The 21,024-nt window shown below is 49.2% G+C and overlaps 1 protein-coding gene across 2 annotated transcripts; it reads right to left on the bottom strand.

Moving 5' to 3' along the window:
- Positions 1–6,772: 6,772 nt before the first annotated feature.
- Positions 6,773–15,656, bottom strand: LOC134515201 (extracellular tyrosine-protein kinase PKDCC-like). 2 transcript variants are annotated; one of them, XM_063333895.1, is made up of 7 exons: positions 15,041–15,656; positions 14,718–14,840; positions 12,323–12,594; positions 11,107–11,186; positions 10,908–11,012; positions 9,034–9,210; positions 6,773–7,653 (listed from the first exon to the last, which is right to left on the bottom strand). In XM_063333895.1, exons 1-7 carry the CDS (start codon positions 15,533–15,535, stop codon positions 7,550–7,552), a joined length of 1,356 nt encoding a protein of 451 aa, XP_063189965.1. In that variant the 5' UTR covers positions 15,536–15,656; the 3' UTR covers positions 6,773–7,549. The 2 variants fall into 2 exon arrangements, with proteins under 2 accessions (XP_063189965.1, XP_063189966.1); XM_063333896.1 differs by having other exon boundaries at positions 15,230–15,656.
- Positions 15,657–21,024: the final 5,368 nt, after the last annotated feature.

The raw sequence follows: 21,024 nt of genomic DNA, 5'->3' as shown, positions 1-21,024 counted from the left end.
CCACGCTTCTGAAGAGTTTGAGTCCCCCTCTCACCTGGTCCCACCTGCCTCCTCCCCCCCTCTTCAGAGCCCTCTTTTTCCCAGAGCGGGGAGGGAAAGCAGTTTGCTTTGGCAAACAGCTCGCTATGAAAACGATGAATTCAAGAGCACGTGGAGCTTGTGGTTGAAAAGAAACCGTCTGATCAGCAGAACTCTTCTCCCTCAGCTTGTAAGGGCAGATTCAGTCTCCAGGCCAAGCTGCCATGTGGTTATAAAATAGAAGCAGGCCTTGTAAGAAGCGATCTAACTTTCTTCAATTGTCTGTGCATCTTTAATCATGTTCACCACTTAAAAAGCAGCAGAGCTGGCAGCTGATAATTAGGCTGAGCCTGCAGCAGCATGGCCAGTGGCCAGATCACATGGCTCCTTTCATCTGCATATTTATGCATTTAAAGGAGAGGAAAACTTTCATAACATTTTAATAACTGAGTTCTTCTGAATCCATAAATCCAGTCCTCCGGGCTTAGCCTACACTCTCCTTCTGATCTTACAGAAGTGGAAGAGGGTGGGGTGTTTTGTTTTTCTCCCCATTCTTTCCCTGTGCATGAACGTGCAAAGCCCATCCTCTCAAGTTCAAGGTCCTCTGGAGGATGGGAGGGTCAGCTGAGGTAAAACTGCACTTCTAAGGATGAAGGTACAACTTTGATTTGGTTCCTGGCATGGGAACAATTCCCTTTTCCCAAGATAGCTCATCTACAGACTGGCAGGGGCTGGAGCTCCTTTGCTAAACAATGGCTCCAGACAAAGAATCTGTGATATCTGTGTTTGAAACAGAAGCTACAATGCATGTTGGCCGTTGCACTTAGCAAATCACTGTCAGCTCTAGGACGGCGATGCTTCAGACCATGGGCTGGATGATGTCAAAATGCGGGAAGCTGGTCCCCGTCCGGGTCTGTGGCTGCTGGAGCTCTGCCTCCATGCACGCTGCCAGAGGCTGCGAGGGGTGGGCAGCCTCCCTCCACACAGAGCCTCCAACCTCCTCCCGTGGGCAGATGCAGCCTGGCAGTGCCCACACGGCTCTGCACCAACCACCGGCCACCAGCCACCACCTTATCTCCTGATGGGGCAGTGTCAGGGTGATGCTGAGAGGGGCTGTGACAAGGGGGATGCCACCTCCATCTCCCCATCTCCCCTGCCTATGGATGGCAGCTTCTTTGACAGTCTTGGTGACATCCTTTGCAGTGAGGCTTTGCAGACCATCCTCCCTCTCCCTGGCAGCATCCCCCGGCATGTGCACGGGGGCTTTTCCATTAGCGCTGAATGACATCCGCTATCAGCAGGGGAACAGAGAAGGTGAGGATGAGAGCCTAATCCTCACGCTCCCGTGTTATCTTAGGAAGATGGAGGAAGCACTGGTCAAATAACATGTCCCTGATTTCTTTCAAAGATGAAGCACTTGGTTAAAATAAAATAAAAAACACTTAATGAATACAGTCCTTAAACGCTATTACTTTTAAAAAAAAAAAAAAAAAGAAAAGAAAAGTTAACTATTCTGTGCTGGAAGAAGTTTCCGCCTAAGATTCCCTGAGTGGAGCAAAGAATATTTTGATGATTTATAAAGGTCTCGGTAGCGGCTTTAATCATTGTTACCATATAGCAAGCGAACAAACAAGCCAATAGCAATGATTAGGCCATTTCCAGAGCATGTCTTGAACTGGTCTTTAGCTGTGCCAGTAAAACTTCGGGGTTTGACATTGCTGTAGAGTAGGAGTGAGTTCAGGCTGGCGCAGCTGCTTTGTTTCAGAGGTAAGGTTAGTGATCGCAGCCATGTAACAATAGTTCTGCTAGACAAAATGAAATAGTCAAGCCCTGAAAAATGCAAACCATGGTATTAACTTCACTGGGAGGGAGAGTGAATTGTTTCTTGTGTGTTTAAAGAACCAGAAGAAACAAACAAGGGTGAGATTAATTAGGAGGGGGAGTTCACAACTCCCTCTCCAAACGAATGAGGAAAGGCACTGGGTGAGACACAGCAGCAACGCTGCGATGTTTCTTGGCATTTTCTACCTGAGATCTGAGAGAATTTCCTTTGCGCCCAAGTGTCCCCAAGACATTCATAAGCTGCTCTGGCTTCCCAATGTGCTGATTAACTTGTGTCCCCAGGTTTCATTATCAAGCTTTTAATCTAAGCCCAAACTCTCTGATCTGTCATCTGAAGCAGCAAGGGAATTCGCAGCAGGGTTTTTCCCAGCAGAGGAAAACAATTCACTTGCTGAAGACATTATGTGGGAGATATAACTCACAGATACAGGAATTTGGAAATCTGTGTGTTTATTTTGTATCTTTGGGGGGTGGCTGATGTTTTGCTTCATTTTGAGGCTGGATCTTACATTTCCAGTACTGTAAGTAGGGCAACCGACTTCAGCCAAAAACTCCAGGAGAGACTCCCATTGATTTTGACGGGGTTTGGGGATAAATACTGATAAACATAACATAATGTAGGAATTTGCATTTTCTTAAGCCTCGTCTAGACTCGGATTTGGAAGGTGAGACGCACCATGTGAACAGCACAGTGGAGTTAAGGCGCCGTGGTTTTACAGCACAGCTTTACCCCTCGTTGTTTGCGGGAGGAGATTCTGACATTGTATTTAGCGTTTGCTAATCTAGAAATCATGGGTGGTAAATGGCAAGAGAGGTTACGCATCAAAAGCAGGCTGATCTTGAGGTTACACCTTTCAGACGTGGCCTCCTGCTACAGGCAGGACTATTTTGCCTCTGACGGTGTAGAATTTAGGGCTCCCCAGTCCCACCAGTGTGTCGGCTGAGAGGGTGAGAGGCTGTGGGGACGTGTGTGATGGTTGAGGGGATGGGTCTACAAGGAGTAGGTGGGCTGGGATGGCACCTGGGGAGTGTGTGTGTGTGGGGTGAGTAAATGACAGGAGGGCGAGACCCGAGCACGCAGCAGTCAGGTATAGATTTGGGGGTGAGGGGGAATAGTGGTTGTGGTGGTCGGGAGTGGGTGCGGATAGGGCAGTTGTGGGAGTGGGTGCAGCGCAGGGACAGAACTTAGTGCCTAGAAAGGCCAAGCGTGTATTTCTTAGAAAGCCTTCAGCATCTTGGTCTCCTCCAAATCTGTGTTGAGAAGTCTTCCCTACCGGTAAACCCAGTACTTTTGTCACCCGGGCTGGCCAGCCGGGAGGGCTGAGGGTCCAAAGGCCCCAGAGCACAAGCCGTTGCCTGGAGCTCTCACACAGAGCCAGGAGCTGAATTACAAGCAGAGGAGTTTGGTGCCGTTCCCTCCGGCTATCCCCGCTCCTTGCTGCACCCAGACCTGTTTGGTGTAGTTTGATACATTACCCAAAAGCTATCATTCAGGGCAAATCCACCATCCTGGGCTAAGCACATGCTATGGAGGAGGCAAAGGGGCTCATGGTTACCTCTCACCACCATCATCTCCACACCATTGGTGGTGGTACATTTTTGGTGGTACACTGGGACAATGGAACCAAGGAGAAAGATTGCCGCAGCTGCTCTAGTCAGGGAGGAAGATTCACTCTGAAGTCCTACCCAAGCCATCGTGCTGGGATGATCGTGATTCTGGATACTGGACTTACACTTCACTAATTCCTCAAACTGGACCCCAAACCAGCTCTTTTCAACACAGTAGGACCAAAGTGCTCTGACTTCTAGCCACAAACACCAGTGCTTGGCACAGAAATTTATAGGAGACCTTGCAGAAATTAATGTTAGCTCAGATGTGCGATTTGGGCCTACGCTGCCTCTGATCAACTTTTTTATCAAATTTTTATCAAGCGTTCCAAACCAACTTGAAAGTTTGTCTTTGAATGCTGCTTAGAGTGTGACTGAAGTTTGCAAAATATGTCATGTAAGAATAGAGGCATGACTTTCCTTGTTATTTCAGCCTTGTCGGATGCACCAGGAGTTGCTTTTTCTTTACTGGGCTCTGTCCCCCTCGCTCCGCTCCACAATCCGTCATGAAGTCACCAGTCACGTAACGCTTGCGCAAACATACCCAACGTGAGTCATGCGGCATCTGTTGCTATTTATTAAACTGTGGTTTATATCTTTGGAGTACACGGTATTATCCTTTGTGGATGTGGCTTCATCTCTGTTATTACAATATGGAATTAATTAAGAATATTAAAGTTTGTGTTTAAAAAAAAATGATGTTCCGAACTTTTATCTATGGAGGCAACGTTTTCATATCCATTCTCTCCTAATGGCAGCATCCTTTGGGAAGATGTGATAGACACATTTAGGTAAATATTATTCCTCCAGCACACATGGTTTCCATTGCAATCTATCCCCTGCTGTTTCCTTCCAAGCACTTTCCTCTGTTACATATTCCACAATGGTGGCTGAAATACTGATCAGCGATAGCAGAGACAAATTGACTCCAGCAACTGGGAGTTTTAAGGGCAACAAATGTTTATATCTGAGTTTTGCATGTACCGTAGTTACTGAAATACAGTTTTTAGGTGTGCGCTGAAATTTTCTCTGGCATTGAAAGTCTCAGGCTGCTTGAGGCAGTTATAATTTAATAAAAGGACAGAACGAATAAAGGCTGAACAAGTGAGATGGGACGTAAAGATAGTGCACTACAAACCAGGCGCATGGGCCCAAAAGCTGTAGAGAAGATGCCTGCTCCCGTAGGCTCACCTCCAGGTTGTGGGCAGCCTGGATGCTCCACACAGAAGCTGCACCTGAACCGCTCTGAGCTGTCTGAGGCTTAGGGGTCCCAAGCTGCCCGCCGCAGGCTAGCAGAGAATTAATTCTACGTGCTTTCAAAGTGGCACGGGCATTGGAAAAGGATTCTTAGCAGATGGCAACAGCAAGAAGCTGGGAAAAAGCAGGGTGGTAACCACTTTTTCCGGTGACTGCGTTTCTTCAAACGCATGTCAGACCATAACTCTAGATGCAGGGGGGTGATAAAACTTTTTCTCTCACTCAGCGTTTGCAGGTGTCACCCCAGATCAGACTGCAGCCAGCAGGCCCACCAGGTGTTACATGCTGTGGGGAGCTGCGCTGAGGTGTGAGGAGAATCGGGGCGTACACTTTTGCCAGCATATTTGCAGCATCTTCTGAGTCTCTGGCACATGAACAGAATGGGACACGAATGTGTGCCTGTGCCCTCACTATTTATCCATGCCGGCGTGCTGAATGTGCTCATGGGCTCTAACAGAGCCCCTTCTCATTTGCAGGGGGTGGACTAAATGTCCTACAAAAGCCACTCGCTGTGGCAACACCAGGTGGAGCGTTGGGATTCTTTGAAGCCTGACTTCCCTTTTTATTGATTTATTTTTTTTTAATATTATTATTTGTTAAGCACCATGTGCTCAAAACTTTCCAGGCTGGATGATACGATCCCTGCTCCCAGGCTCTAACCGCAGGTTTGATGCTGGAACCTACCTCTATAGAAGCGACACCTCTGTACCCTGCACCATCTGCTGAGGGGCTGGACCTGGCTGCCTGGCAGGCAATCATACCATGAAAGCTTCACGGAAAAATCGGCAAGGTGGAAGGAGCGTCGCATGATTTTTTTTTTTACCTGGAGAGATTTTTAGGATGGGAAGATTTTTCCCACGCAAACTGGAATCGCTTCAACTTTTGCATCTTCTCGCTGTTTCTTCCTTTCTGCAGTGACCCCGGGCTGGCCCTTGCCCTTGCTCTCGGGAATGTACTTCTGATTTGTATCTCAGGAGGCCGAGAGATATGGAATAAACTCTCATTACCTCTCGCCAATGTAAAGCCCCACACAGCGGATGCCTGAAGCCCTGCTCAGTGGGGTCGATGTAAAACAACAGCGGACCCCTGGCAGGACCTTTCCTTCAACTTCCACAGGACCCACTGTAATGGAGAGAACGGTCTGTGGCTGTCCATTTAAAAAGCCTTGCCTTCACAAAGCCCGCAGCGATGTGGCCATCACTAAGAAGAGCCTTCTTGTTGTGCTAACTAGGAATTCTCATTAATTGATATCACTATCGGAGTCCCTGAGCCTCACCACGAGCAGCAGGGGTTATAGTGCATGAGAAAGCTCTCATGCAAGGGCATTGCTGTGGGTTAACGGAGTACTAATGAGCTGAAAGGTGAGATCCTGCACCAGGAAACACAGGACCAGACCGTGAAAAACACAGCACAACGCCAGGCCAGAGCTCAGGCACCTTTACTCAGGGGGGTACCCAGGTCCACATGGAAATAGCCACACCATGGTAGGCTACAAGGAGTCAATGGCAACATCCTGAGAGCCATCGTTTCCACCCAGCAGAGTGGGCAATGTGGAAAACTCAAAGCGGCATCGCACAGAGGCTGCAGCCATCGCGGCTCTCCTACACAAGGCCAGGGACCTTCCCCTGTGGGACGGGAGGTCAGTGGTGGTTTGGGCTTTCCCCAACCGTGCTACAGAAGAAGAGGTACCATATGGTCAGTGCTTCCAGGCACTCTCAGGTGTGATACATCACGTTGACATCTTTTACAGCCTGCAATGTTACTAACCCCTACCTCTTTTCCAGAGGCCACAGCTACATTTTTAGCAAAGGGCAGATGCAGGAGGCTCTTGAGACCAGACTGTGTCTTCCAAGCCTGTGAGCCTGCAAGTGCAGCCACAAAGCTTCCTCCAAGATCTAAGTGTCCAAGAGACCTGGGTGCATTCGTACGCTGCTGAGCACACTCACAGGTTGTGCTCAGGAATGGGTGATGATGCTAGGTGAGCTGAAGGTGGGGAACACTCGCATTTGTTCTTTTGGTTGTAGTAAAGACTTAAGACAAAGAGAAAAACTTTTCACAGCATGCTTAGAATAAACATATTCTTTATCATACAGAGTAACGCCTTATACATAAATAATTTGAACGACTCGCTCTTTCATGGAAAGTAACAGAGAAAAACCTTCAAGGTTGATACATGGGAGCTGGCATTACAAATCACATAGCATCAAACCCAAATCCTGCATCCAAACATCCAGACATTTGGTTCCAGAGTTGACCTATACACCACCTCCCTCCCCTGCCCTGGAAAGACCTGAATCAGGACCCTCCTTGGAAGAACACCCCCATCATCAACCTCTGATTATGGACTCCAACCCTGCAACCTTGATCCACCGCTGAAATCCAGTCCTTTAGATTTGGAGTGGTATGAAATCCTGGTCGGCAGCTGCAGAAGGAGCCGTTGCCTTCTCCAAGGTGCGTTATCCATAGATTTTTGGAGGTGACTGAACTAACGAAGCCTACCCAAGCCAGATCCCTTGCAGCTATTTCTATTTCTTGGCTGACAAGCTGGTTACCGAAGCAGCAAGGCTAGGCATTGCACAGTCTAGCGACATTTGACTAAAACTGGGAGCATTTATGCAGAACAGCAGTGTGGGAACAGATAAAGAAGCTAGCGGGGCTGCAATGAGAAATCTGAGCTTTGATCAAGGAGACAGCAGCACTTGACTCCGAGCTGGCAGAGAGAACCCATCCCAAAGCAAAATAAAATATGTAATTCTTTTCAGCAGACGAAATTCTCCCCAGTGGTTTGTTCCTCCCAGGACCATACTATGTGATCTCATTGTCTTTAAAGTCTTTTCCCTGAGGAAGCCGATCGTTTAATATAGACTACGGCATTAGCATCCGGTATTAAATCAGTCAGGCTACTCTGAAATGAGGCGAGCGGGCGTCCTGGAAAGGAAATAAAAATACAAGTTTAATAGAGGAGACGGGTTCACCTTGACCCATGCTATTTATTGCAAAAGACTAGGGACATACTGCTCGCTCACCAGAGGGTCACTCCGCCCTGCCATAGATGTGTTTTACACTCCCAGTAAATTCCAGATGCTCACTGAGTGCGCACAAGGAACGCACAACTGGGCCCCGGAGGCTTTTACGTCTTGCTTTGCTTTACAGGGTTGCCCTAAGAAAGAATAGCACGTTCCCACAGCTCTCATTAATCCAAATGGCAAAGTTAGGCACTGGTGTTTAGCAACTTTGGCTGCAAAAACGCGTTGTAAAAACGCGAGGAAGAAAAACGTCAGGAAGGGAAACATTACGAGACCGCAGGCACGGTGCAGGATGGCAGGAATCCGCATCCGACCTGCAGAAAGGGTCTTCTGTCCCGAGCGCTGCTGCTTCTGCATCCCCACCGCTGTTTTAAGCGGGGTTCCTTCCAGCCAGGAACTAAGAGCCGCCCAGCGAGGAAGCCAGATGTGATGCATTAGGCATCACACAATCCACGGCTGGTGTAGAACTGGCTCCAAGAGATTTATGTTGCATCAAGTGCAAGCGCTCTTACGTCACTAGTTAGCCACATGCCAATGGCACACGAACCCACGGAAAAGCTGCGGGTTTGGTAGTTTGGGGCTTTTTTTTTTTTAAATGTCATGCGAGCCAAGAAGACGTGATTCTTCAGCACCATTGTGAATGAAAACACTCATTTACCTCATTTAGTGTTGCACTTTGTAAGTAACAATTTAGCCCACGATTGAAGTGTCAGCTGAATGAGGTAATTTATAATAATTCTGAAAACACGCTAACTGTAAGAGGCTATAATCAGAGCTAATTATAGGGACATTTTGGAAATCCATTGGTTTGGGGCTTTAGTTTTGATAAAGGGGATAACAACTTGTGAGCTGTGATTCTTTTAATTATAGCAATAGTAACCACCTTCTTTTACATAGCTTCTTTCATCTCTAAAAGCCCCATGGCTTTTTGCAAACCATACGTACCACAGGAATTGTCTAGCCTAACACCAAAGCAAAGCCATCTCTGCATGAAACAAGTAACTGTTTAACAATATACACCTAGCAGTCCTGTGCTAAATTTGTAGAGGAAAGGAACTTGCAGAAGGAGAATATAATTTCCCTTGCGTGTCTTAGCAAATATTCAGGGGATCCTTGGATATCCACTGCAGCAGCCATCTGATCTTGAGAATAGGGAAGGCGGCTTTTATATGCGCCCGTAGACTCAAGACACTATGGAGGAGGGCAGCAGCATCATCCCCGCTCGTGACCAAGGAAGCAGGGACCACGTGGCAGCATCCTGTTGCATGTGCCCAGGGCTCACCTGTCCATGTCCTCTGCTGGGTGATGATAAAACTCTGACACTGGGATTGGGAGTTACAAATTGCGGCAGCTTCCTCGGCGCTGTGGACGGAGAGCAGGCATCCCAGGTGGCTGTAGGAGGGCCAGCACTTGTAGTCTTCTCCTTCCACTGTTCGGAAGCCCTTTAGGGAGATGTAGTCTGGGAACAGAAAGAGGGTGTTTAGGGAAACTCTTTAAGTGCACTTTCAGAGACTAGTCACATTATACACTTAGCATGTTGCACTTCAGTGAAACTCATAGAATGGTTTAGGTTGGAAAGGACCTTAAAGACCATCTAGTTCCAAGCCCCCTGCCATGAGCAGGGACACCTCCCACCAGGTAAGGGTGCTCAAAGCCCCATCCAGCCTGGCCTTGAACATCTCCAGGGATGGGGCATCCACGACCCTGGGAAACCTGTTCCAGTGTCTCAGCACTGGAAAGGAAATGTGATAGTGACAGATTGAACTGACCTGCTTAGATGGAGTGGGTGGAGCTGCAAAGTTAAAAGAAAGCCAAATTCTTTTGGTTGTGCTATGGAGCACAGGACAGCAATTCACCCATGGATACAAGAGCTCTCAAGGGTGAAGGCACAGGGGAGTGACTGCAGGGGTAGGTGAGAAGGGGAGGCTGCAGCGCAGACCCACCGACCCTTCGCTTCTTCTCTGGAGAAGCCAACCTCACAACGGCCTCTCCTACACCTCAGCCCCAACAGCAGAACCAGCTCATCACAGATCCTGTGATCTGTGACACACCGATGACCTGCGAGCACTGAGCTACGTTGGGCACACACTGACCCACCCACCATGGTGCCACCCAGAGGTACAGGAGATTTAGGAACGCCAGTGGGCAAAAGGAAGGCCAGATCCTGCTCCACTTGGATACAAAAGACCTGACAAACCTGAGCAGGTGATGTTCAGGCTATTCTTCATTGACTGCTAAGAGTCCCTCCCCACCTTCCCACACCACTAGGATGGTGATCATTTTGGCACATTGCTACTGGGACAGTTGCAAAGCCATCAGGTAGGTGGTGTTGGAAAACACCAGTAATTCCTGTTAAAGCTGCTGGTCCTTCAGTGCAAATGACTGAATATTTTTGTTCTTTCACAAGTTCCAGTTCTTTCATAAGTAAAGAGATTTCCTTCTGCAAGCCACCATGACCACACCACCATCTCAAGTGAAGGCTCAGGAAAATGTAAGCCTCAGTGACCACTCGACTTTTGAAGCCTTCTTTTTGATTAGCCTCATCTCTACCATCAAACGGGTCCTTTTCAGAGGAGTGCACCTCACAAAGGCTCATTTATCCATCCACAGGTCCAATAGGATGGTCTTCAGAAAAAAGAAATTTAGAGGGCACCAAGGCCCCAACTACTGTGTCTCATTCATGTTGGTGTAGTCACCTCCCCGCAGTATGTTCCCACAACTACCTGTGCTCAGCAGGCAGAAGCCACCAAGTGAAACAAGAAGTTTCAGCATCAGCTTGGAAAACTGACCTATGGGTCCACAGGAGAAGACAACCCCGAAGAGAGAGAGGAGACGCTCAGTTTGCTACTCTGGTCTGGTTGCTTAAGCTATCCCAAATATACTCACTTGAAACACTGATGCACGTTATGAGAAGAGTATTTAGAAGCAGCGTGAACATATGTCCATATGTAGGCCAGATTGTCGGCTTTGCAAAACAATGCCATCATGCATAGCTCCCATGAAAAAACAACAAAAGGCTGCTCAAAAAAAGATACTTTTGGTGCTTTTCCTAGTGACTATACACTGCCTGAATGTATGTGAGATCAGAATTTGACCAGTTACCAAGTTTCTTGCTCCCTCCAGTAGTTGTTACTTAAAGCATTCAAAATCATGTACCTTTTAAAAGAAGAGGCCTTTTCTGCAGATAGAGCCCAGACTTGTACAGGTGTAAAACCTTTTCAAAAGCTTTCAGGGTTTCATTTATTCCATATCGTAAATCACCTACATTTAAAGAAAAAGATGACAAAGACGAGTAATTCCATGAAATACCATTTAGAGACTCCTAATAAAGAAGTTTATGAATATTAGCTGGTACCTGTTGCATTCAGAATATCGCTTAAAAAGGGCTGCAAAGCTGGTGGCGCAGAGTGTGGCAAAAGATAAGTGAAAAAATACCTGCAAAAAATCCCACAGGCTGATTAGAATACAGTTGCTTAATTCCCCTAGTGATTAAGTTGTCTACATTTTTCCATGACTCGAATATCCATACACAACTAGTAAGTCTGCTTTGGGTATGAAGCCACATTTGAGCACTTCGTTGGCATCTCTCAGTCCGCTCTTGTGAGCTGGGCTGAAAGCCTGGTCCTTCAGCGCCACACGTGGCCAGGCGCTGGGTGAAATCTGCCTTGGAAAGGCTCATGCAACAGAGCTTTCCCTCGTTCCCTGGGGCCGTTTTTGGGCACTAAGCAATGCATTTCCCATCAAAAGAAAAAAAAAAAAAAAGACCTATATGAAAGATTCATGCAAGACCTCTCCCTTGCCCTGAGAAGGTCTGGCATTCTTGTTACCCCTGGAAAGGCAGGACCGCTCATTCCCTGAACCTTCTAGAAAACTCCTGTTCTACAAGAGAAAAGTGCTTTACTGCGAGGCTACAATAATCTGTGCAGAGGTTTGCTCTTTAACACCAAGTCCTGCAAATTCAGGCTCTGTTACGAAGTCCTTCTGCGCAAAAGTCCAGCTGCCAAGACTTCCACCAGTTCATGACCCACCAAGCATCAACGGTGAGTGGAAGTCATCGTTTTCAGCTGCTGGCCCACACAAAGTGCCGCAGGAGTCTCAGCCCCTGGCCCCTTACCTGTTTCATCGCTCTTCCATGGGTGCCCATAGGGAGACTCGGAGTTCAAGGGAAGAGTGAGCTAGCCTGCTCCCAACAACGGGGCTCGAAGCTGGTGGGCTCTGGCGGGGAGCCCGCGCTGCCACATGGCTTGCAGCAAACACAGCCCGTGGATGTCAGGTGCCAGGGCTTGTTTGGCAAACACTAAATTCGCAGGTGCAACCTTTGGGGCAAGTTTCTAGAGGGCGTTGGGGAAAGGGAGCAGCAGAAGAAAGATGCCTTCACTCCCACCACACAACAACTACATTTTCCTGCCTTATAAGGAACATAAACGTGCTTCAAAGTGATCCTTAACTATCCTTCGACAGAGGTGAGAGGGGAATCACTGCATGGAAGAAATGCGGGATGCTAGAGGATATGTGGCAGTGTGTGAGCTCAACCACACCAGATTTCTGCCTCCCCATCTCGCTGGACGTACCGATATGCATTGAAAAGATTCTTCTTTTCATTTATTCCTTTGCATTTCCCAGCTGCAGAGCATTGGAGAGGGAAGCTTTTCGTAGGGAAGTCGAGTGTGCAGTCATTATCTTCCTTGCATGACAGTTCCTCAGTGCTGGCATCATCCATGTCTGTCACTTTTAGGTTTCCATCCACCATAACAAACTGCCTCGGCTGGAAATCCAAGAGGGCTATTGAACCCAGGGGGGAATGTGCCAAGTAAAACAGCAGTTTCACAAGGCTCAGGCAAATCTGAGAAAGAGAAGATGAATATGCATGGGGAAAAATAGATGAAAAACAGCTATTAAATTGGAAGGAGAACAAAGGGGAGGGCATTCAGTGACATTAAAGGCAAAAAAAAAAAGCATATAATGCTTAAAAGGTAATTATATGTATGCTACAAAATTTATTATCAACATTGCCACAGGATTTGCCTGGTAAGTAGTTTAGCAACATTTTTTAAAAACGTTCATACACAAAAAGAGACATTTGCAATTAGAGGAACTAGAGGAGAAAGCTGGAAAGAAAACAATAGCAGCCTTCATGTTTCAGGAGCTATATTGATTTGCTAGCTGAAATCAGAAGGGTTTTTTCCCACTCTGGCATAGAATTAATACATTCCCCTCCCTTCCCCCATGCCGCTCCCTACAGACTGGGGCTCCATGGTCATTAATACCAGATTCATGCCTTGCTGCATCACTCAGCAGTATGAATTTGGGCACACAATCGTGCTTCTGAAGAATTAGCCCAAGCATGCAATGCATTTATTGCCAGCTTCTTTTGCTTTTTATGTCAGCTTTCTGGCCGCAGGGAAAGGTCAGACAATACCTGCCCCAGCAGAAGGCTCCGTAAATGACTTTCAAACAAACCAGAGCTAGAAGAGTGCATTTATACTGCACCCATCACTTTATTCCAGTAGCTTTTTGCAGCAGTTTGCATTCAGTATCGGGAGCCCTGGCATCAGCCGAACTGTATTGCCCGGTAGCTGTGCCAGGCAGACCCACGCCAGCCCTCGCTGCCTCCGATAGCGATCTGTGCAGGCGCGAGGGTTTGTTCGCTTGGAACAGCTCACACAATTGCTCCTATCTGATGTGGCTCATCAGAGGGGAATCCCATCCGTTTAGACGCCCTAATTAGGAAACAGGACTAGGCAGTGCCGGTGTAAGTTCCGCCTGTATCAGTGTCTTCAACAGTCAAAAGATTATTAAAATCTTAATACCATCGTACCAGACCTCACCACCAGCTAATCCAGCATCATGGGTTTCTAGCACTACAGGGACTTGGGCACATTCGAGAAGATGAGGTGCTGGGAAAGCTATGTCGAAGGCAGTATGGAACAGTTTGTAAGCAAAAGTGGAACTCCACAGGCCAAAAGAAATTACTCTGGAAGCTCTGACGCTATTTTAACTTCATTAGTGAAGCAATCATAAGAATCCCAGCTTCACATCCCGCAGCTGAGCGAGCACAGTTGCCACACTGGCTTGGATGGCAAGGATCCTTTTCAACATTGCGGACCGCATGCAGGCAGGGATTTTATTTTGGGACTTTCGTCGTGTTTCTATTTTGCCCAAAGCATTTCTTATTGACATTAAGGTACCCACGCTTCTACTTGATCCTCTCTTTCCTCCTGGGAACCAAACAACTAGTAGTGAACGCCCAGCTGAGACCTTAAGGCAAACTGTAATACAGGCTATAACCAAAATACGTGCCATGTCATAAGTCATTTGTGTTCCTGGGGAGCTGAAGAGTCCCTGCGCGGGGGATGCTTAGGAGACAAGGCAGCTCTCACTAACAGGGATGCGATCCTAGCACCTACAGTGGGAGGGAAGTAATTTAGTAGCATTTGTAGTACAGCAATACCTAAAGGGCTAAGATCAGAAACATTCATACAAGCACATGGTGAGAGACAGGCTGCTCAGCTTGCTGCCTAAAATAGATAATGCACTGAAAACAACAGACTCGCAGCGCGGCAGGGTGGCTTTCCCCAGTCAGACCCAGCCTGCTGAGGGGCCTCGCTAGGAAAACCCCTCCATAGAGTGGAACAATACAGAAGGAGAACTAGAAATATACTGTAATGCCGGGTATTAAACACCACTCCAGCCCTGAGCAAGATTTTGTGGCCATTTCCTCCCAGAAGTAGCTCTCTTAACACCGCTTTAAAGAGAAGGGATAGAACGGCGAGACACCAGGCTCGGGCTATTTTAATGGGACTTAAAAGGAGTAAAAGCAAACTGATTTAAGCACAATTTGCGGGACCAAACAGAGTGTCAGCACGACAATCCCGTTTGCCTCAGCAGTCACCACCGGCTCTTCGCATTTACCCAGTTTGCGGTCTAAAAGCGACTGATAAAACTCCCTTTGTTTTGTTTTCTTACTTTAAATCTCTCCTCCCAGGGGGTCTGCAGAAGCTGAATCATCTCCAGGGGGGATCCCAGCTCCAGCATAGCTGTGACCCGTATTTCAGCATCTCCGCTATTATCATAGCATTGACCGTGCAGCTGCCGGGGAGGGAAGGAGCGATTGTCAGAGCGATGCCAGCAGGTCCGGGACGCCCGGGGACAGCGAGGGGCAACACCGCGGGGGATCCGCGGAAGACCCACACAGCGCCGGTACGGAGGAAAACCCGCACAACCCCCTTCCCCCCGAAAGCTCTCCGCACCGAGGGACCGCATCCCGCCGCCCCCGCTCCCCGCCGTACCTGCACGATGCCGGGATGCTGCAGGCGCTGCAGCAGCCTCACCTCCTTCAGCAGCTTGTAGGCGGCCAGGCGGCGGCACCCCGCCGGCTCCCGGTACCGCTCCACGCACTGCCGCACCTCCCGCCCCGACCCGTGCACCGACTTGAGGGCCACCGCCCCGCCGCCCGCCAGCGCCGCCCGGGCCACCACCTTGGTGAAGCCCCAGCCCAGCAGGCTGACGCCGGTCGCCAGCCTCAGGTCGCCGCAGCCCAGCCCGCCCGTCGCCTCCCCGCCGCCGCCCGCCGCCAAGCGCCGCAGGTCGCGCCGCCTCTGCCGCAGCTCCTCCCGCAAACCCGGCGGCAGCGGGAGCGGCGGCGGCGGCGGGGAGCCCGGCTGCCCCTCACCGCCGCGACCGGCCAGCAGGGCCAGCAGGGCCAGCAGCAGGGCCAGCAGGGCCACCGCGCTCAGCCGGGCGCCCCGCCGCGCCCGCCCCGCCGCCGCCGCCGCCGCCGCCATGGGGAGCGGGGCTGCGCCGCCGCGGGCTCCGGCCGCTCTGCCGCTCCCGCTCCGCGGAGACGGGAAGGCGAACCGCGCCGAGGGGGCGGGACGGGCGGGCGGCCTCCCCCGGACCCCCTCCACCCACCCACCCCCCAACCCCGCCCGAGCGTCCCGGAGACGAAGCGGGGCTGGGAGGGGTGTCCCCGGGTGGGATGCGGAGGTGCCGGCAGCGAGCGGTGCGTCTCCTCCCAGCCCTCCCACGGGGGCTGTTCCCAGCAAAACACGGGGATTTCACGGGCGGGAATTTCGTCAGTCCTCCGAAAGGTAGCGCAGAATGCCGCCGAGGGAGGTGAAACGGCTTAAAAGTAGTAAGAACTGAGATACCCCGTTATGGTTTGAGGAACCCACATCAATTTATTGTGACAATTATCCTGTCACTCGATGACTCCTCCCCACCCGGGAAGGGGGATCAGGAAAAAACAAGGAAACCCGAGTGTCAAAATATAAACAGATTTAATAGAATAAGACTAGCAAATTAACATTAATAACACTAAAGAACCCATATTGATCCCGATATCAATATAAAATACACAAGGATTATACGCAGCAAATTATATCCGTAGGAAGCTGTGCATCCCAGCAGTTGACAACAGATGTGGGACACTGCGAGTGCTATGGCTTTGGGAGGAAGGGAAGGGCTCAGGGGCCCAGCAGCGGGGCAAGAAGTTCTCAGGATCACAGCCATCAAAGAAGAGAAAGAACTCCTAAGGAAACTTTCTAATTTATATTGAATGTGATGTCCGTGGTATGAAATAATCCTTTTGGCAGCTTGGATGAAGTGCCTGGGTCTCGCCTCTCCCCATCCGAGCACCTGGAGAGCTCAAAAACACCGAGACCTTGAAACCTGCATACCGTACCTGGCTATAAAGTAATTATTTTGACAAATTCAGATGCTAGAGTCGTCTAAAAGTGCAGTTTTACCAGGCGTTAGAAGAGTCATTACTGAAAAGTAAAATTACTGAAAGAGGAATTAGTCCCGTGTCGCTCAAACCAGGACCCCGCGCCTTTGAAAGGTCTCAGCCTGCGGGATGGAGATGTTCAGAGATTACAGCAAGGCAGCTATGATGACCGGTGATCCCCAAGACTATTTTAGTAGAAATAGTGAATATAAGCGATCGCTTAGAAATATCTTCCTTCCCAAAAGCCTGCAGGAAGTTTCCCCTCCGCTTCTTGTCGGTTCAACGTCACTGGAGCAGCCTGTGAGAGAGGGTGCGAGCAGCAGCACTGCCGCGGAGCACAGCAGGAAAAATGAACTCTGAATTCATCAGGACGTTTCATAGAATCATAGAATCGTCTGGGTTGGAAGGGACTTTTAAGGTCATCTAGTCCAACCATCGATTTCCAGATGACAGAGTCTGGGGAGGGAAGGCAGACCCTGTGGTCTGCCGATACATAAAATAAAGTAGAAAATCGCAGGCTGCCTGTGCTTATCCGTGCACGTACAGGCTAGAGGCTGATCCCAGAACAGCTCTTTCGGTAGTTGAATTTCCTTTGTTGCTTTTTAACCTTAATAGCTCTTTAATTACTGTCCTTATTTTCAAATCAAGTATACGTCTGTGTCATATTAATGAATATTCATTGTCACCGGAGAGCTATTAAATGCATTTTCACCTGTGTTTCCAAGGGAATAGATGCCAGCTGAGTGTAGTATTATCTAATTTCAGTCTGTCCTCGGCACCGTAATAATATCAAGACCTATTAGAGAGGACTCACAGATACATGAAAATAATAATGATCGATTATTTATTTGCTTTATAGTAGCACTTACAGATTCCTGCCAAGACCATGGCTCTGCTGGGCAAGGCTTCTTGCAGACAACAGCACAAGAGGTGACCTCGCGTGATCGAGCTGTCACCTTACATGGGGGACACCGCAAAGGGCTGCAGCAAGGAGTTAGCAGAGGAAGAGGTGGCCATTTGAGTGTCCTTTAGTTCCTTGGAGGATTTGTGCAAACAAAAGGAAGGGAGGAGGGAAGAGATGGAAGGTGAGGGCGAGCGAGACAAGGATCAACCCTTACCAGCAGAGCTGAAAACAGCCCGAGGAGCTGGACTCTTCCCTGATGCTTGGCACCAGTATCCCCTGCTAGGATCCTCAGGCTGGATCCAGCATAATCTCTTGCTGGATGCTGCTGGTGCTTCGGGCACTGGAGACGCTCCAGTATCTGCTTGTAGCTTACAGTGCTGTTATCTTCTGAGGAAATGGAGTGAGAGCGAAGCTAATTGAATAAAGTCCCTTTGAAAATTGAGATGTAGTTCTTTAATATTTTTACAATGGATCTGTACTGGAGGAACAACTTGTCCTGCACTGGTCCACTGAGGATGCTGGTACATGGTAAAGAGTCCAAGACCCTCAGCTAGACCTCCATGTGGGGGCACTATAGATAGGAAGCAAATCCTATAGATGGACCAAAGGAGAAGGACAAGGACAGCTGGAGCATAAGGCATCAGTGTGGTGATGTTTCCAGAGCAAAAGAGAGGAGGACTGCTGAGAGAAGGAGGGCACGGAACTAAAGGGAAAGGATGAGAGGGAGAAGTTCCGTATTGGAACTAAATGGCCTACCATAACTAGGGTTGGCCTACCAGTACAGACTGGGTCTAAAGAAGAACAGTCTTCAGAGCAGTACAGACGCGAAAAGTTAAAGTGCCAGGTACGTTCCTAGGTCACTGGCACTTGATCTTCCCCGTAGTCACATTGTTAGCCCCTGGCCACTAGCACTCTCCTGACAGTTCTGCGTATCATCTGGGAGTCAAGATGAGCCAGACACCATTCCTGATACACAGGTTGCACGTGACCACCATATTGTGAAGGATAAGAGAGCTCAATAGACACAGCTGTTCTGTGCCAGTCCACCTCAGTGCCAGGGAAAGGTCTGGGCATATTTCCTTTGTTAATATAGATGTCACCTAAGTGTTTTGAAGAGAGAGGGGGAAACAGTACCAGTCCTTGAGAAGAGCTGGACGTCCTGCTCCTGAGCACTATCTCACTCCCAGGAGCTCTGGGGACCTGTGCTGGCTGAACCAGAAGGAGGATCAGAAGGTGATTTGTTCTGAGGGTACAAAACCAAGTTCAGAGCAGAGCTCGTGTGTATTGTAGGCCCTGGGAGCGAGAAAAGAAGGGCTGAACACAGAGAGAGAAAACTCGGTCAGGGAGGAGTCTAGCTGCTCACCACAGTGGAAGGCAGATAGCTTTGACTGTGTCCACCCTAGAGCCTGCCGGGATAGCGGAGCAGGACAAGGCCAGGAGACGCTGCAGGGCTTGGAAGGGAAATACCTGAGTGAGTAGTTCCCATTTTGTTAAACACCCGTCACTATCAATTCAGAGACAGATGAAAAATACTCACTACCTTGCATGGACCCACGTGGGCCCCACGCATGGGCACACGTGGGCATGGTGAGCAGGGCAGGGCTTGCCACCAGACATGTCACATGGAGAGATCTTGTGTGAGAAGGGAAGGCATTGTAGAAAGTTTTCTGAGCTTGCTAGCTTTGGCCTCTTTATGTACTTTTATTTTCTATTTCCTTCTGAGCCTCCTGACTCGCAGTACCTGCAGTTGAGAGGCCGTGAGTCTACGGCAAGAAACTGAACTCACAGGGAGTAAAACAGAGTAAAGGGCCCTTCAGCTTCAGCATCACCTGGGTGCAGCCTCCAAACCTTACCACGAGGAAGACAAGCAGTGATTAACTATAAATAATGTCATCAAGCATCCTGCAGAGCAGATCAAAGCACTGGCATGGGCAGCAAGGTGGAGAAACCTTAAAATGATCCTACTGAGATGCTGCCAGGATCGCAGTGTCCCACTGGGGGCAGTTCCCTCACCCCGTTGGTGCCTCCCTTGTCCCTGATATCACTGAAGGAGTGAAGAGCATTCCCATTGCCTCAGTGAGGAAATGTTATTCCTTGTCTAAAAGTGCTTCTTTTGTCCCCAAGTCCAGAAGAACACAAGATGTTGCAATTTGTGGGAAAATTGAGAGGAGGCGCAACAGCCCTGCTGGACCCAGCACAGCCCATCCCATCCCATTCCATCCCACCTCTCTCGAGTAACACAGCAGAAAGAAGTTTCTGCCTGACCTAAGAGCGCCGGGTTTTCTGAAGATACGGTGATTAAATGTGCTGCACACGCCTAGCACAGCACTTTAAAGCTGCTGTGGTAAAGAACACAACTAGGAGCTGGCCATGGCTGGATAAATGGATAAATGAGCCTGAAAGGGAACGAAATATCCTGATCCCTGCTCTGCATACCTGGCTCCCGCAATAAAGGACAGTATCTTATACTTTCTTATCTACATCTATTCCGCCAGAGGCTATAGATGGAGCAGAAGGTTGTCCACCGTTCAGAAAACATCAGGCTGTGCTATAATTGCACTGGCTGTGATTGAATCTTGTGCTTCTGAGCTTCTCCTGGCTTCCTGCAAGGGCTAGGATGATATTCTTCTCATGCAAACTTGCGGTGATTTTTCCCACTTTCCTCCTGGAACTAGCGCTTCTCCCTGGAAATGTGAATTTGTACATGAGGTGTAGATGTGCTCCAGACTAGCTGGGGGTGAGAAAGGGTCTCCGTCTCCCATGCCAGCAGTGAAGAGGTTTGCCATCCTCTGAAAGACAGAGGCTTTTCCGGGTGTATGTCCCCTGACTGGTTCCCTCCTGTCCCAAGAGGTCTAGGCAGCAGCATTTTCCCTGTTTCTAGTCTATGACACTGATATAAAAGGGATAAGATCAAGCTCTTGGGTTAGCATAAAAAACGTGGGGAGAAATCCTGGGGGAAAGTCCTGGGCATCAATCCAGAAGAGGGAGGCAAAGAGTTTATAGGTCTGGGAAGGGAATCAAAGAAACGTGCAGGAGCCATCCGTCAGAACAGAAAGAAAACTCAGACACCTCTGATAAAGACTTGGGAGTGAGCGTTGTCACCAGTGCCCTCAACCTTTGGGGTCAGCTGCTTACCTTGACTCCTGCCAGCTGAGCTTCTGGCTGCCTCCAAAGAGTTCCTGTCCCCCTGCAAGTGGACATCTGAGGAGGGTGAAAGCGAGAGGAGCTGCTGGAGGGCAGGCTCCTACCTGCAGGGTGCAGGGGCTGGAGCCATCCTGAGCAGCCTGGCTTTGCAGTTCCACGTCAACTGAGAAACCCTTTTGCATCCAGCCTCCAGGCATGCCACATGGGGCTGCACTGGGCCCTGCCTGGGGGGGCACACAGGGGAAAAAACACACCACCAGCCTTTTCCAGATTTTTCTTTGCTTTGCCCAAGAGCCAGGAACAGGATAAGAAGAAAAGGAACTGCTCCTACAAGCAGCTGGGAAGAACATTGGGAAGGGGAGACAGACCTTGCTCTGCTTTTTTGCTTCACCGGCCACTGTCCCTAGCAGAGTGCTTGGTGCAGATAATGACTGCTTGCCCAGAAGTGAAATAACATGTTTCTGTTCCCCAGAATAAGGAAAAATTGCCCTTCTCTGCTG

This window comes from Chroicocephalus ridibundus, chromosome 4, assembly GCF_963924245.1.
Source record: "Chroicocephalus ridibundus chromosome 4, bChrRid1.1, whole genome shotgun sequence".
In the NCBI taxonomy this organism is placed as follows: domain Eukaryota; kingdom Metazoa; phylum Chordata; class Aves; order Charadriiformes; family Laridae; genus Chroicocephalus; species Chroicocephalus ridibundus.
The sequence above is the reverse complement of the archived record's forward strand: the minus strand, read 5'-3'. Positions and strand labels throughout refer to the sequence as shown.

What these genes read in the sequence shown, in the direction of transcription:
- LOC134515201 (XM_063333895.1), bottom strand. Translation starts at nt 15,535, where the DNA reads ATGGCGGCGGCGGCGGCGGCGGCGGGGCGGGCGCGGCGGGGCGCCCGG. An exon ending in CCTGGGAGGAGAGATTTAAA is followed by an intron (nt 12,595 to 14,717) that starts GTAAGAAAACAA and finishes TCTCTTTCTCAG; the next exon opens with ATTTGCCTGAGCCTTGTGAA. An exon ending in AAGGCCTCTTCTTTTAAAAG is followed by an intron (nt 9,211 to 10,907) that starts GTACATGATTTT and finishes TTCTGTTCCCAG; the next exon opens with ACTACATCTCCCTAAAGGGC.